Here is an 18,075-nt window from a genome sequence, read left to right as displayed (position 1 = left end):
TATTTTGTTGCAGCTTTGCAGTCTTGGCAAGTTTCTCTGATACTGTTTCACCGGGTGACACGGGGCCGAACTCAGAAAAGGGATTTTGACAATGGAAAAATCTATTTCTGAGGGAGGCCCCGTGTCACCTGGTGACCCCCCCTAGAATATTTTGAGGTACAGGTTCGCCCCCCCCCTACTGGCTCATGCCAAGCCTGGGGATGGTGCTAGTCTGGAATGAGTTCTGATGGCGCTGGAGTCGCCAACGTGGCGGGCTGGGGAGCATGGGCGCTGGCACGGCCCTCACTCTTCTCGGGGATGTTGACATAGAGATGTCTATCGAATGTGGCTCTGTGGTTGTGATTCCTTCACTCACCTTTGGTTATACCGACATCTTCATCGAAGATGCTTGATCTGGGGGTAGTAACTCCAGCATTCCTGTAAGCTTTTTTCTCTGGTATATATAGCAATATTTATACCTAGAAATTCGTGTAAGAATGGAATTTCACCGGGTGACACGGGGCCTCCCTCAGAAATAGATTTTTCCTTTGTCAAAATCCCTTTTGTACAACTGCAGTTAATGACTGAATAAATTTGATTATTCATAAGAGCTGGTAATATTGTCTTCTTTGTTTTGCAAGTGCTCCCCTCAAAGTTATAGGCCCTTGAGAGATAAGGAACAAAATGACCCAAATTTTCTGAAGTACATTAAGAATAAATGTAAATCATTACCGACCAATGACAAAACAATGATACTGATGGCGGATGAAACTCACTTGAAACCATATTTTGATTATAAAGGCAGAAATTCAGTACATTGTTGAGATGTAACAGGAGTAATTGGCTTGGTTAGAAAGATACAAATAAAACAATAAAGTTCCCTCGGTTCTCCTTTGATGGAAATCATATTTTAGAAAATGAAATTCATTTTGCACCATTCAGCTCTTTGAAAAAACTTCACGAGACAGAAGATGACTGATCGATTTGTTTATTAAATCTGGTGTCATAACATCTAGGTTATTGACGCCGAAACAAATTTAAATAATTTCATATAAAAATATCTAAAAGTTATGTATATAAATATTTAAATAAAAAAAAAGGTAAGTTTAAAAAAAACAAAATAATAATAATTCCATACAAAAATATCTAAAAGGTATGCATATAAATATTTGAATAAAAAGAAATAGGTTTAAAATAAATATCATATAAAAGTACCTAAATGATACATATATAAATTTCTTCATATATTCTATATACAAGCTAAATTTTCTTCAGAAGGCCCGCCTCCAACATAAAAGTATACAATTGTTGAGTGTTACAATCCTTTCCAAGGATTGTAGCAAGATTAAAATTATCAACTTCATCTCGTCCCCAAGACAGGAACCTTTGTCTCAAATTCTAAGTGTGGGACATTCAACCAGCAAATGTCCCACACTCAGGGTACAGCACAGTCTTCACAAATTGGAGGATTCTCATGGGACATCAAGAACCCATGCGTGAGTCTTGTATGTCCAATCCTCAACCTGCATAGCATTGTCTCCTGTCTCCTTGGCATATGGGGATATGACCAAGGAGACACAGATGATGCAATACTACGCATTTTTTCTATTTGTTAAAATATTCTCCCACTGGGACTGCCAACGCTTTTTATTGTTTGTCCTACTACAGGATATACATCCCGTGGTAGTAGGCATCTTGTGGGTTCTGGAGAGTTGACCGCTGATTTCGCTAGTTGGTCTGCTTTTTCGTTCCCATCCACCCCAACATGGGAAGGCACCCAACAGAACTCAACTTCTTTCTCTCTTCTTTTCAATAAAAACAACCATTCTAATACTTCTAAAATCAGGAGGTTTAAAGGATTAAAAGATTCCAGTGCCTGAAGTACACTTTTTGAATCACTATATATAATAAAATTGTTTCCATTATGAATTAAAATCTCCTTTAAAGCTTTTAAAATTGCATTTATCTCGGCAGTAAATATTGAGGCAACGGATGATAACCTTCCACTCCTCTCTATATCAGGGAAGGCTACACCAAAGCCGACGCCAGCATTAGACTTTGAGCCATCCGTGAAGATTGGTGTGTAGGTGCCATGTTCCACTGAATGTTCTAAAAATATTGACCGCATGGCCTCACATGACAATTCTGACTTGGTGAAATTAAAATACTTGCAGAATTCTACCTCTGGAACTTCCCAGGGGGGAATAACAGAATACTTTACTGGTAGAATCTTCACCCTAGGCATATTTAATTCCCTGAGAATCAAGTTTACTCTAAAAGCAAACGGATGCAGTTGCTTGGGATGATTTTCATAATAATGCCAATGCCTTCTTTCTCATACATATGCTGGTCAAAGACTTAGGTAGCCTCTAGAATCTATACCAGCTCCGAACCAGCACACGATTGTAATGAAGATCCAGTGGCACCTCACCAGCATCTACCAACATGCTCTCAATGGGAGATGATTTAAATGCTCCTGTACACAACCGTACCCCACCATGATGAATCGAGTTGAGCATTTTAAGGCTATTGGGCTTTGCAGACGTGTAAACTTCACATCCATAAGTTAATTTTGAAAAGACCAGGGCTTTATACAATCTCAACATCTGAGTTCTGTCTGCACCCCCACACAGTAAGAGACAGAACTTTCAGCAAATTCATCGCTTCAAGCATTTGGTCTTAATATACTTAAGATTTGGGATCCAGGTCAGCTTACTATCGAAAATCAACCCAAGGAACCTCGTTTCACCTACACATGGAATTCTTTGCCTATGAATAAATAGATCTGGATCAGGATGAAATCCTCTTATGCGACAAAAGTGCATAGTTACCGTTTTACTAGTAGAAAATTTAAAACCATTAACCTCAGCCCACTTCACTATATTGTCGATGCAGAGCTGAAGGCGACGTTCAGCCACTGCCATCCTTGAAGCTGCAAAGGAGATTAAAAAGGTCGTCAACAAAAGGGTATATGTTATATCTGAGGGAATTATTTTGGAAACCCCATTGATTGCCAAGCCAAACAATGTTACGCTTAAAACACTTCCTTGTGGTACTCCTCCTTCTTGACTGAATACTTCTGACATTGTTGCTCCAACCAGGACCTGGAATAGCCTATTTTTAATAAAAAGCCTTAATGAAGAGGGGGAAATTGCCTCTCGGGTTACATTCATGAAGGATCCTCAAAATGCCATATCTCCATGTTGTATCATAAGCCTTCTCCAAATCAAAGAAGACCGTGATGTGATGTTGCTTGTTGGCAAAAGCTTCACATATTGAAGACTCCATTCGAAGTAGAACATCAGTTGTGGAGTGCATGCTTCCTAAGGCACACTGTGCTGGGGACAGATATTTACCCAGTTCTAAGTACCACATCAAGCGTGTGTTTACCATTTTTTCCATGATCTTGCACAAACATGATGATAGTGCAATTGGACAATATTTTTCTACTTTAAAAGAGTCTTTTCCAGGTTTCGCAGACGGCAATAATTTTAACATCTCCCAGATCTTAGGGAATATATGCTCCTGTAAATTCTGTTAATAAGGCTCAATATGAATTGTTTGGTATTTTCAGGGGTTTGCTTAATCACTGAATACGTTATATCATCCAGTCCAGGAGCTGATTCATTACATTTATTTAGGGCCGATAGAAATTCCCTCATCGTAAACGGATCATTGTATTTCTCATGTCTCAACGTATTAAAATCTATTTCAACTTGTTCCATCTGCTGCCTTTGAGCCGAGTATGGTCGATCATTGTTTTCTTTGCAACATTAGCAAAATGATTAGCAAACTCATTTGCAACTAACTGGGGTTTGCTACCTCACAACCATTGATCTTGATAACTGGAGGTTGACAGGGAGTAAACTTGCCTGCTATTTTTCTAACTCTCTTCCAAACTAGTGTTAGAGGAGTTTTAGAATTTATTGAAGAAATAAAGATTGTCCAAGATTCTTTTCGTGCTTTTTTGATTTCCAAACGAAAATGAGCTCTTGCTTTTCGAAATTCTACACGGTAATACTCACATTTTCGTCTATGGTATCTTGTGTATGCAGACCTCATAGTTCTATGAGTTTCCTGGCATTTACGAGTCCACCAGGGAACCGGTCGGCGGATAAATACGCCTGATGTCCTGGGTATGGACTGAAGACCAGCCGAGAACAATATTGTACTTAAAAATACAAGAGCATCATCTACGCTGGGAAAGTCATCAGCAGAGTCATCTATTGAGCTTTGCTCCTGGAATGTTGCCCAATCAGCTTTTTTCGTATTCCATCTAGGTAGCCTGGAAGATAGAGGAATTGATGCTGAACTCACCACTATTGGGAAATAGTTGCTGGTGAATCTATCATTTATAACTCTCCAATTAAAATCTGTAAGGCAGTCATCACTACATATAGATAGATCAATTGCCGATAGTGTGCCTGTTTGAACATGAAAATGTGTAGACTTCCCAGAGTTGAGGATCCCCACATTTTCACCTTCTATGATGGAACTTAGGCATCTTCCTCTTTGGTTGGTGACAATATCACCCCAAAGAGGGCTTCTGCAATTCATCTCTCCCAAAATAATAAAGGGACGTGGTAACTGTTGGATAAGAGATTTAAATTCATTGGTTGGGAAGACTTCATTTTGTGGTAGATAGAGAGAGCATACTGTATATTTTCTTTGTAGATGGATCTGTACACCTATTACTTGCAAAGCTGACTAGATATTAATAGGATTTTGTGGGGTATCATTTCGAACATACAAAATGACACCACCATGACTTCCCATATTTAAATTATAGGTGGAGTAATAAGATGTATACTCTCGTGGGCTGGGGCACATGTTGTTACCAATCATGGTCTCCTGCAGAGCTATACAAACAGGAGACACTTCTGATATGAGGAGTCTCAATTCTTCCCACTTTGCTCTCAATCCCTGACAGTTCCACTGGAGAATGTTAATGAATTTCATTTTCCTTTAGAGGCTGTAATATTGGAGCCTCTTTTAAGCGCTTTCAGCTTGCTACCTTGCTCCTTTTTTCTAGAAGGAGACCGATTGTTTGTAGCGGCCTTCCTTTTAGGGGTTGTCGGTTTCAAGGACACCAGACAAAGCTGATGTCTCCTGAGGGGGTGTGAAGATCAGCAGTGCCAGCTACATCCGGCACTGCCTCCAATGAGTCGAGAGCGCCAGCAATGACTGGCGCAGCCTCCAAAGAGGCGGGGGCGTCAGCAACCACTGGCGCAGCCTCCAAAGAGGCCAAAGCACCAGCAATGACTGGCGCCGCCTCCAAAGAGGCAGAAGCGCCAGCAATGCCTGGAGCAGCCTCTGAAGAGGCGGAACCGCCGGCAATCACTGGCGCAGCCTCCAAGGAGGCAGGAACGCCAGAAACCACTGGCGCAGCCTCCGAAGAGGCAGAAGTGCCAGCCATCACTGGCACAGCCTCCAAAGAGGCAGAAGTGCCAGCCATCACTGGCACAGCCTCCAAAGCGGCAGAAGTGCCAGCCATCACTGGCACAGCCTCCGAAGAGGCAGAAGTGCCAGCCATCCCTGGCACAGCCTCCGAAGAGGCTCGGTTATGAGTCATCACTGGTGTTTTGTTTAGATTGGCCATTGTACCATTTATATTCTTTCTCCGGTTGGCGGCTACACTGGCAAAGGATATTCCTGGTCTAACATATAAGTTTAATACTCGCTCTCTTGCCTCTCTAAATGTAAGTCATTCAGTTACCCTTAATGATTGAATCTCCTTTTCCATGATGTATACATCACAATTTATTGAAGATGAAGGGTGATTCTCTCCACAATGTACACACCTGGCATGCTTGTTACATATGCCATGCTCTGGTTCGCTGCACTTGACACAAATGGCAGGTTTGCCTTGCAGTTTCTGCCTGCATGACCCTAACATGTGTCCAAATTCCTGGCAATGAGAGCATCTCCTCGGCCTTGGGATGTATTGTTTGACCTTGAAGCGTAACCAGGCTGCCTTCACTATATTAGGCAATCGAGTGGAATTAAAAGTGATTATCAAGTTGGGAAGTGGGACTAGGGCTCCATTTACTTTTTTTTTCATTCTTTCTATTTTTATTACTCCTTGATCTTTCAATTCTTCCACTAACTTTTCCTCAGAATATGTCATGAGCTGTGAGGCAAATATCATACCCTTGGAGTGGTTCCAATAGGCATGTACGGCACATTCCACTTTGACTCCTCCAAGGGGAGACAATGATTTTAGATTTTCACTTTCTTTGGCTGAGGTAGTTTCAACCGTCAGCTTTCCTTTACCTTCGGGACTAATCTTAGGCTCTCGGCCACAACACTTTAAAATACACCTGTATACATTGAAAATGTCACAATTTGGTTCTTCCAGGCTAAAGGTCAAATATTTGTCATACGACTGTTCATATATTCCTGGTCCAATTTCACAATCACCATTTCCATTAAATTTCCCTTTGCTCCGTACTGGAGCATAGGGTTTCAGTGTTATTACACTGGATTGTTTATTTGGGTTTTCCGTACACGTATTCCGAGACGAGGTTGCAGAGGTCTCTGTCTGTGCCGATTGGTTATCATCACAGGGTCCAGGGGTACTTATATCCTTATTTATACCGTCCATAAAGATAAAAGTATTGGAAAAAAAAAAAAAACTGAAAATCTTAAAAGATATCATCAGCCTTTCATGAAGTTCAATCCTCCACTAATGGCACAAGTGAGAACCGACTCCCAAATGTCCGCATCCCTATCCTACCCCAAAAGGGGTGGCACAACATGATTAGAGTGGCTCAAGTGTAAGCCAACCCACTTGATAGGACTGAGAGCATTACTAGAATACAATCATCCCCACCATAATCACATTATGGGCAAACCGGACAGAATGCTGAGAGTCCTATTCCCAGAACTAGACCCCCCTGGAATCCGTGGTCCAGTCCCGTAGAATAGTTCCGCCTGAAAACTCAGGTCCGAACATTATCGGGCAGTTGATGGTCCTGCCACGGATATGAACCCAATCCCAGCTATGATACCTTTTCCTATTTACCAGGTCCAAGAAATTTGTACGAAAGTGAAAATATCCATGCCATTTAAATCGAAAGGTTTGTAGGTGATCCATCGTCAGAGCCTGGGCTCTTATTCTTCATAAGAACGAAGAAGAAAAGCCTTACCCCCTCACCACGTGAAGGAACCTACTTCGAGGGGATTGAGGATCCGGAAATCAGCGCATATCACACTGAGGATGTGATGGACTGGGAGTAAGAAATATTGTTTTAAAATAAGTGCCAAGCCTTTTTACATACAATCATCACAAGTGAAAAGTTAGTACTGTATTATTAGTTTATTATTATTTGAAATAGCATTCAGTATTCATCTAAAGGCTGACGACAATTTTAGTGACTTACTCAAAATATATAGCGAATTTTGGCGACTTTTTGGACACAAGTTTGGCGACATTCAATCGAAGCAAGTTGGCAACTCGTTGACAACATTGAATTTGTCGTTTACCACTGAGTGTGATCATAGCTGCTCAGAGCCTAGAGATCGTCTTGAAGCCTTTGGAAGCCCAAGAGGCCTCTGGAATTCATCTCCAAGAACGTGGGCTTATGCATCTCCAAGAACTTGGGCTTCCAGCACCCCCTCCCCCCTAAAAAATCTTCGAAGCCTTTCGTCTCGGATTTCTTCTCCATAAAACCCTGTTCTTTAGTATAGTGCAAGAAATCCAAAGGCTACAGAGCCTGGAGATTGTCTTGAAGCCTTCGGAAGCCCCAGAAGCCCCCGGAATATCCAGAAGCCTTCGGCATTCCCAGATCTCCCCTGTCACCCCGGGAGGACTAGTAAGATCCACTAGGAAATTATTACTATATAAGATACATGCTTAGCAGCAACAGAGTTTACATGTGTACTACATATAGATATACAAACATCTACAATATATATACTGTGTATATATATATAATATATATATATATAATTTATATTATACATATATATATATATATATATCTATATACATAGGTTATATATATATATATATATATATATATATATATATATATATATATATATATATATATATATATATATATATATATATATACATACAGTATAGTATACACACATATATTAAATATATTTGGTTATTTCTTGTATGTATATATATATATATATATATATATATTATATATATATATATAATTACAAAATATCAAGAATACATGTAAATCCGCTTAACACGCCTTTTTATACTTAGTAATCTCGAACAGTTTCTTGTTCCACTTAGTTGGGCTGATGTAATACATCTTTTGCTGTTAGAGCGTTATTTTCTTGCATTTCCTCTTTGTATATTGGCAATATATTATTTGAGGTGTTTGTTGCCTTAATATTTTTTCATATTTATGAGGTGTTCATTTAAAAAGCCATTTTGATCCCTCTGGCTGTATTAATAAGATGTCATGTCATACTGAAGAACAATGACATGCCAGATTAGGGATTTCTGGAAGTAGATTGAAATGCCTGAAGTTCCCTGAAATGTTTTCAAAATATTTGCCATTAAGACAAACTATTCTCACCTCCAAGTAACCATCCTCATTCAGACCCAAGTGTGCTAAGACTAAGGGTCAATTCACACTATACCTGCACGTAAACTGACACGTACCTGACCTGCACTAACAGTCTCCTGCATAAGCATTCACACTGCACTGTCTACTTTCCAGATGTCTTGCCCATCTTTTTCCAACGTAACAGCCCAAATCATGCTTAGCCCTGTCACTAAATGTTTTGCGTCGATTTCATGCTTAGCCCTGTCACTATTATTATTATTAAAATAGTTTAACCAGACCACTGAGCTGACCATCAGCTCTCATAGGGCTGGCCCGAAGGATTAGGATGGAATGACAAGTCTAGGCTAGAAGCCTTTCTGGGACCTAATAGGTCACTTGTCAATGATGATAAACGAAAATGAAAATGAAATTAAAATCTGTAAAAAGGCATACGCTTTCATACTGGAACACACTCACACACACAATAAATACATTTAAACTCATGCTTCCATACATACTCACTAAAAAGGTATATTAAAATTTAAAATAAATTAAGTAAAATCATAAAATTTACTTGTTTTAAAAATTCATTATACTGATTGATTGTTTTTTCTTATATTTTTCCAATTAATTTGCAGCTTCTCATGAACATTAAAATGGGTGCTATTGAGAACGTTGAAGATCCTGACAAAATTTCTTCTATCGGTCTATTTCAAAATTTGATAGTCGCTGCACGTTATATTTTGGACATTCACACAGTATATGCTTAACTGTTACCAGCACATTGCAATCTGGGCATTTGGGAAGAGGATGGATGGATGTATGAGTTTTAGGGCAAAAGCCCAGGCACTGGGGCCAAAGAAGCCATTCAGCGCCGTAATGGAAACTAAATAAATTATATTATGAAAAAATGAGTTAATGAGTGTATGATGAAGATGGTTAATAGATAAATTACAATATGATAAAATGAATGAATTAATGAAGAAAATGCTTAATAAAAAAATTAATATATATATATCTATGATGTATTAATAAAATATAATTAAATTTTATTAAAAATGTTTATAGACTTTAAAAGGAGATGAGAGCAGAAATATCTGCTTCATCTCCCAAAATATCACAGAGGGATTTACCTCTAAAATATCTCTCTTTTTTTGTTAAAATATCTGGGGCAAGACAACCAGAATGTGCTCCACTGTTAGCATCTCACCACAGTAAGCACACTCTGGGAGGCTGCCCCCTTCTAAAATAAACTGATGGGTCAAATAAGTGTGCCCAATCCTCATTCTGCTTAAAACTAACCTTCTGTTCGTCTGTCCGACTGGAATGACGAAACCACGGTAATATACTATTTCTGATTTTTCTATACTTTCTTATTATTGGCAAGAGAAGAAGTCCATCTTTCTTGCCATTTGTTTAAAATATAAGATCTAAAAGGACCTTTTAGGTCTGTATGAGGCACTTTACTAAAGGGTTTCTGAAGAACACTAGCACCTTTCGCTTCCCTATCTGCCATCTCATTTCCACAAATCCCACATGAGAGGGGACCCAACAGAAAGAGACAGATTTACCCAGATAATACAAATGGAAGAGCGATTCCTGAACTTTTTGAACTAATGGATGGAAGCTATTGAATTTTTTTATTGCTTCTAAAGAGCTTTTGGAGTCTGAGTAGATGACAAAATTAGTGTCACTACTTTCAAAAACTATATCCAGGGCAGAGACTATGGCTGTTAGTTCTGCTGTAAATATGGATGCAAAGTCAGGTAGTTTAGCTGTATATGCTGTATCACCAAGGATAACTGCACAGCCAACACCACTATCCGACTTTGATCCATCAGTATAGATTTTTGTAAAATTAGTATGGGCACATCGTGCTCCAAGAACTTTCCCCTAATCTCTTCCTCAGGACAGTCTTTTTTGTTATATGCAGTTTCTTGCATACGGATGCTTCTGGGATAAGCCATGGAGGATTTACAGGATGTTCTACTTCCATGACTTTCTGGGATTTAAGATGACTATCCCTAACATCTTCATTTAGTCTAATTTGGAATGGTCTAGAGGCTCTTGTACCAGAAAAGACCCGTGAGTCTGCTTCCTTTAGCACTTGGAAGGAGGGATTTTGGGAGCACTTTTAATTCTAGCCATGTATCTTAATCCTAGTTCTTGCCTCCTTAGATCAAGGGGAAATGGTCTGTATCAACATATATGCTTTCAACAGGTGAAGTTCTAAAAGCTCCTGAGCATATTCTCAGCCCCATATTGTGTACAACGTCCAGTTCCTTTAGCTTGGTTTTACAAGCTGAGGAATAAATCTGACAGCCATAGTCTAGCTTGGATCGACACAACGAGTCATATAGTCTCAGCAGGGATTTTTTATCAGCTCCCCAACTAAATCCAGAGACAACCTTTAAAATATTGAGAGATAGTTTAACATTAGTCTTTAAGGCATTTATGTGGCTGGCCCATGTCAATTTCTGGTCAATGGTCATTCCCAAAAATTTTACTTCACTTTTCATAAGGAATGATGGATCCTTTTAAACTAAGGGTGGGAACCTCTTCCACACGCTGGCACCTAGTAAATCTTACAGAAACTGTTTTCGAGGAAGAGAATTTAAAACCATTCTCATCAGCCCACTTTGTAATAGCATTAACAGACCTTTGCAAATGTTTACATACTGACGAGGCATCATATCCTGTGCAGTATATTGCAAGGTCATCAACAAAAAGCGAGCATTTAACAGGTGATGATATTTGTTGCAAATACACTGTTTATTGCAACTGAAAAAGTGTCACACTTAACACACTTCCTTGTGGAACACCTTCCTCCTGCATAAAAGGTTGGGAGAGTGTTTGCCCACTCTAACCTTAAAAATCTCTCTGTTAAAAAGGAATATATGAATTTAATCATTCTTCCACATATGCCCATTTTGTGCAATTGTTTTAAGATGCCAATTCTCCAAGTAGTGTCATATGCTTTCTCCAGGTCAAAAAATACCCCGATAGTCTGACATCGTTTGGCAAATCCTTGCTGGATTTGATTGGTCAGCCTCAGCAAAGGATCAAGGGTGGAACGATTTTTCCTGAAACCAAATTGAAATGGAGTTATTAGTCCTTTAGTTTCCAGGTGCCAAACTAATCTGGTGTTTATCATTTTCTCCATCAGCTTACAAACACAGCTGGTAAGAGCTATTGGTCTATAGCTGGTGGCTTGGGAAGCATCTTTATTAGGCTTTTTATGGGGGACAATTATGGATATTTTCCAGTCCTTGGGTAAAATTCCAGTTTCCCATATTTTGTTTATAATCTTGAGTAGATACTTTTTGGCATCATCTGGGAGGTGTTTAAGCATTTCATATAAAATTGAATCACCCCCGGGAGCTGTTGATTCAGTTGAAGAGAGTGCTTCCTGAAATTTCTCTTAAGGAAAATTTGTGGTTGTATGGTTCAGATTTTCCCGAATCAAATTTCAGAGTCATTTCAGCCTTCCGAATTCTCTGAAATTCTAGAGAATAATTATCAGGGCTGGAAACTTTAGAAAAGTGTTTTCCCAGCTCACTGGCAACTTCAGTGGGCTCTGTGATCAGAGTGTTATTGACTTTTAATGAGGGTAATGGTGACGCAACAAATTTTCCACTCAGTTTCCTAATTTTGCGCCACACCACTCTCAATGGAGTTTTGGAATTGATTCCATTGATATAATAAAGCCAACATTCTCTTTTGGCTTTCTTATAAAAGCGCCGCTGCTTGGCTAACGCACGATTATAGATTAATTTAGACTGAGGGGAGCCACTAGTTTTGTATCGTCTGTAGCACTTCCTAGTGACTTTCCTCAGAGTACCACATGTCTTATTCCACCAGGGAACTGCAGGTCTGCGAGGTTTACCTTTTGTCTTAGAGATCGAGCCCTCGGCACTCTTTCAGAGTGGATTCAATAAAGTAATCATAGGCATCCAGGTGAGAATGAAATGACTCAAATTCCTTATCTAGATTGACTCCTTACTGAACTTGTCCCAGTCAGCATCCTCTACCTTCCACTTAGGTAATGTTTCAGATGGGGCATTTACAGCATATTTCAAATGGATCGGGTAATGATCACTGCCATTCAAATCTTCATTAACAGACCAGTTAAAATCAAGGTGGATATTTGTTGAGGAAATACTAAGGTCCAGTGCAGAAAGATGATTATGATGAATACTGTGGAAAGTCATTGACCCATTATTATATAGTGCAACATCATTCCTGTCAATAAGGTCCTTCAATTAATTTCCCTTTGGCGTCTAAACACTGACTTCCCCAAAGGGGGTTGTGGGCATTAAAATCACCTAATAAGAGAAAGGAGCTGGAAGTTGGTTAATCAAAGACTGAATATCTCCAATGTTAAAAAGAAAGGTCTGGTGGAAGGTATAGTGAGCAGACCGTGATCCTCTTTTCTAAAATGGCAGACACTGCAACCGACTTGAGAGTTTGTATTTAATTGTATTGTGGAGTGCTGCAAAGACTTATTTATAATAATTGCAGCACCTCCATGAGCACGATCACCAACTGGGGGAGTAGAACTAAACATGGCATAATCAAGTCCAGGGTTGTAAGGAGAGTTTCCTATCATTGTTTCTTGCAGGCATACGATCCCTGGGCTGAATTCATTCATTAAAACTTTAAGATCTTCAGAACGGGCTCTGAGACCTTTACAGTTCCACTGGAGGATGTCGTAAGTGAATGTAAAAAAATGTTAAAATGTACTACTTCCCACTCACTGGAGGAGAAGTGCTGATCCTAGGTTGGAGAGGAAAATTCTCCTTTATCAGAGGTTGTTTTTTTAATCCCTTTTCATCCTTGTTAGAGGTCAGGGTCTTTGGTTGACCATCAGATTTTGTGTTATGCCTTTGATGGTCAGGGTGTTCACTGGTCTTCTGAATATTGTTGTTGCTGTTGCTTTGAGTCTTAGGACAGCATGACTGGTAATTGCACTCACCTGTTTTTGGCTTTATAAACATTTGGAACCACCTTTCTGGGTGGAGAGATCTCTTCCAAAAACACTGAACCCATTTGATGTTTTTATTATAAAACCCTATCACTGGGGATGTGTTTCTTGTGCGCTTTCTTGTGGAAGCAGCTGCTAGTTTTATCCCTTTTGTTTGTGGTAGTAACGACCGAAGGCTTGAGTTTGCTCTCCTTATTTGGGGCTTGTTCCTTTAGATTCTTTCTTGGTGGGAATGTTTTTCAGAATATGTTTGCAAGAATTGTTTGGGTGCTGAATCTGGCTGCCTTTACTTTTGTTTCCACTTTGTGGTGATAAATTTTCCATGCTTTTGAGGTGCAGTGTTTGGTACTGGACTTCAAAGTACTTCGTGATTCAGGGTTCTGATTTTGTTTTTATTTATGGCCGATGTAGAAGCAGGTTTCAGATCCTACTAGTAGATGTTATTGGAGGCTTTGCATTGTTAGGATTCTTCATCAACCTTTTATGACAGAAGCATAAGTGGAGTTGGCACTTTATTTGCCCCCATTACCACCCGCTTTGCTGCACTAAGGCTGATGTGTTCGTTGTCTGCCACTGCCAGCACTTCTTCTTCGAACCTATGCCTGGGGCAGGTCCTAGAATTTGGTGTGGATCACCTTGCACTGAAAACAGTACCGGGCTGCTTTGCAATCACTCAGGGTTGTCGTGCTCTGCAGAGCATACAGAACATCTTTTTTGTTAATACATGAGATTTGAATATGGCCGTATTCGTAACATTTACGGCATTGTTTTGGCTTTCTTTTGTATTTTTTACCTGCATCCTTTCATGGCCGACAATGATGGTGTCAGGTAAATAACTAGAGGAGAAGGTTAGTAGGATGGCTGCATCGCCTCCCAGTTTTTTAACATGGATATGCAAGGGGGGCATCGATGGAGAATCTCCTCCTCATTAAAACATGAAGATCTCTTTGAGTATACCACCCTCTTAAAGTGTTAAAGAATTTATGGGACGAAATATGTTCAATATTCCCATCTTCAGGTGGTTTGAATTTAGTTAACAATACTGCTTGAGTCTCATTTCCAGCTTTTATTAATAAGTTCTTTCCATACCTTTTCAAATTTCCAATGGGGATAGTACCAACTTTGTTCTCAATGCATTCAGCACCTTTTATGAGATTATCCCTTCCCTCCTTAAAGCTAGCAACATGCCAAATTGGGGAGGGAAGTTCTGCTGCATGGGACTGATCCATGTTCTTCATCCTTTGGTACAAAATCAAAAAGATCATCATTCACATTTCTCACTGAGAACACTTTCGTGCTGAGTACTGCATCATTGAGACATGGCCATGTAATTTTTCTTGAGCCTCACTATGCTTCCTGGGAAGAAGAGAATTTAATAAAAGCAGAAAATGTCCGCTTATCTTTTCTAGAGTCAATTTCATTCTTTCTACTTTTCCAAATTGCTTGGCTACACTGAACAAACATTCATAGTCCAATGATAGGCTAATGTTAGTGCAATAGAGCACTCTTATCTGAATCAATTCCACCAGTTTTGATAACTCCCTGGTGTCTCAGTGTCTGGTTTGTCCAATGGTCGAGCCCGTATCCATGTTCATGCCAGAAGTCGTTTCCCGTGCCAGTAAGTCGCCAGATCCAGGGGAGGGAATACATGAGGCCAAATCCATAAGTTTAAACCAGTCCACATGCAAAGGTCCAAAAAGTGCACACCCGACACCCAAGAGCCCCCGCACAGACCCCGACAGCATATCAAAAAGGACAAACTGGGCAGCTCTACTGCTCAGCTTCCCCACCCCAACACACTCCCAAAGCCCACAAAGAGACCCCAAGATGCCAAGCATGCACACATCAGACCACCACACACAAACTGGTTCATCCACCCACCCAAAACTGCTTGGTCATATCAAGAAAGTATCGTAGATCAGTCAGGTATTCGCATTCTCCACCAATGGCACAAGTGAGAGTTGACTCCCAACAGTCCACCCCATACCCTACCCTTTCAGGATAGCACCAGTACGCTTGCAGTGGCCCAGGTATAAGCCAATCCGCCTGCTGGGAGTTCTGCCCCACTAATGGGGACTGACTCCCCACTCCAACCGTACTCGTGGGCTTCGGACAAAAGCCAGGAGTCCCACCTCCAAAACCAGCCCCTGGATTCCGATGGGCTGATCCCCAGAGATGGTTCCGCCCTCAAGATAGCAGTGGGAAAAAATCCCATCACTATCTCTTAGGTCCAAACTATCTCGGGTGGCGACTCAACCACCACAACTCCCACAATTAGCTTCGAATGCGAACCCTTCCAAAAACGATCCCTTCTCAGACTCACCTAAGCAGGAAAATTTTGCGAATGTGGAAATGTCCACGCCATTTAAACCAAAAACTATGTAGGATGATTCGTCAGGACCCGGGCCCAAAGGCCAGGGTCCCTTAGCCCCTCACCTCGTCAAGGCGTCCTACTCGAGGGGCATTTGGGAAGAGGGCCACATGGACTGTTCATTAAGTGTCCATGTGTCAAACGAGTATGGCCTATTCGAAGACGTGTCAGAATTACTTGTGCTTGTCTCTCTTTTGATATGACGAATTCCATTTTCCAACACTGGATTTTATCTGTTTTAATTTATTAATTTCAGGTTCTTCGTTCCATATATTTTGCCATTTTTTTACAATGACTGTTTTTATATATTTTGTATAGTCACTGATAGGGATGTCTACATTTGTTCTTGTCATGTAGACCGCTTCTTTAGCTGCTTTATCAGCCTCTTCATTTCCCTTAATCCCTACATGGGCAGGGATCCAACATATTTCAATATTTTTTCCCTTATTATACAATTTATGGATTGAGAACTTTATATGTTGTACAATATTATTTTTGGGATTATAGCTTTGAATAGCTTCTATAGCACTTCTGGAGTCGCTATAAATTACAAAATTATTATATGAGACTTCTCTAATTATTTTTATGGCCGATACTATTGCACATAACTAAATGTTTTGCGTCGATTAAGTGGTGATAATCACGACAATAGAAGGTATTAACCGACCCCACCCCCCCTTCTCTCTACCTCTCAGAGTTCGCAGTTATACACACGAGTTTTGTGTGTGAATGATGATAAATCGTTGGTGACAAAAAATGTCTTTCCTGTCCACCTAAAAGTAAGTGCATGTGTATGTATGGAATGTCTTACACGAAATTTCTCAAAAAGAAAAAAAAAAACAACAACAACAACATCCGGGTATGAACAATGTTCGTGTGTCGATTTCCACACCAACATTGACGTCGCTGCCCAAAGGTGATGCTATCACTGGCAGCAGATAACACTTCATGTCCAGTGCTGCTGACTGACCCCTCCCTTCCTCGCCCAAGTACCTCATTCAAAGAAATTTTCAGATCGAACAAAGTCGCTGCCATCTCCTTCCCCCACCTGGGATCAATCTTGGGACTCTCGCTAGTGAGGCGAAACTGGTAATCTCAACAGAAGTAACCAAACGTTTTTAAAAGACGTACGAAAAGTAACAACACTCCTTTCCAATAAACAGAGTATTTTGATGCGCTCATTTATTATTAAAATAGTTTAACCAGACCACTGAGCTGACTAATCAGCTCTCATAGGGCTGGCCCGAAGGATCAGGATGAAATACCAGGTCTAAGCCATAGGCCTAGAACTGGTACCAAACAGGTCATTCGCATGATGATGAATAAATGAAAATGAAATTTAAAAGGAAAAATTGTATAACTAACATGCTTTACTCTGAAACGCATGTATACAATAAATACATTCCCTCGTTTCCTTGCATACAAAAAAAATTTAAGATTAAAAAGACTAAAATAAAATTTCATTGTTGCGCTCAAACACAGCAGACTACTTGTAAGGTGTAATCTCAAGACGAATCCTTCCGTCAGGCTGGTCAAACCAAATCCATTCCCTTAAATAATTGGATAAACCTCAAAACAACTCCGTGGTTTAATCTGCTAGACAAAGGATTCAGTGAGCCTTTCGAAAGTTTCCTTTGTCTCTCTTCAAAGGAGAAATGAGACAACAGAAACTTTCCCTCTACTTTCCTCTACACACCTAACTACCTTCTCTTTTGGACTGCTCATTTAAGTTTTGTGCTTTCACCCTTGAAACTTTCACCTTTCCCTTTCGCCTAAAAAAATGTCTCATTCGAAAAGTTAAGTGTCGCAATTTAGGAGCGCCCTCTCTTCGTCCAAGCCTTCCCTTTGCTTCTTTGAAGGTGAGTATTACCGCCATAAATTCCCCATGCTTCTATTTCTATGCAAAAATGTCCATAAATGAGAACAAAATAGATACGAATTTCATACAAAGTTTATGTCCATAAGTTTTCTTTGGAATTCTATCAAACACGAAGAAATAAATTCTAAGTTCGAAGCAATAAATCAACAATCAACAGCACGTCAAGTACAAATAAGAGAAATGGGAGATCTTTGCCTGTTTTAGCGGATCTGCAGATCTTAAACAACTGATGTACAAACTACATCAAACTTTACGCAATACAGCATTTTCCATATTACTTTTCTTTCGACCAAACCATTCATATTTAATTCTACAAAAACAAACCAAAAACCCACTCTAAGAG

At 39.9% G+C, this 18,075-nt stretch overlaps 1 protein-coding gene across 1 annotated transcript; it reads right to left on the bottom strand.

Moving 5' to 3' along the window:
- Positions 1-5,683: 5,683 nt before the first annotated feature.
- Positions 5,684-6,583, bottom strand: LOC136838947 (uncharacterized). The gene has a single exon (XM_067104642.1). It carries the CDS (start codon positions 6,581-6,583, stop codon positions 5,684-5,686), a length of 900 nt encoding a protein of 299 aa, XP_066960743.1.
- Between the last annotated feature and the right edge of the window lie 11,492 nt (positions 6,584-18,075).

Source organism: Macrobrachium rosenbergii, chromosome 5, assembly GCF_040412425.1.
Source record: "Macrobrachium rosenbergii isolate ZJJX-2024 chromosome 5, ASM4041242v1, whole genome shotgun sequence".
Lineage (NCBI taxonomy): Eukaryota > Metazoa > Arthropoda > Malacostraca > Decapoda > Palaemonidae > Macrobrachium > Macrobrachium rosenbergii.
Note: the sequence above shows the minus strand (reverse complement) of the source record. Positions and strands in the feature narration are given on the sequence as shown.

What these genes read in the sequence shown, in the direction of transcription:
- LOC136838947 (XM_067104642.1), bottom strand. Translation starts at nt 6,583, where the DNA reads ATGGACGGTATAAATAAGGATATAAGTACCCCTGGACCCTGTGATGAT.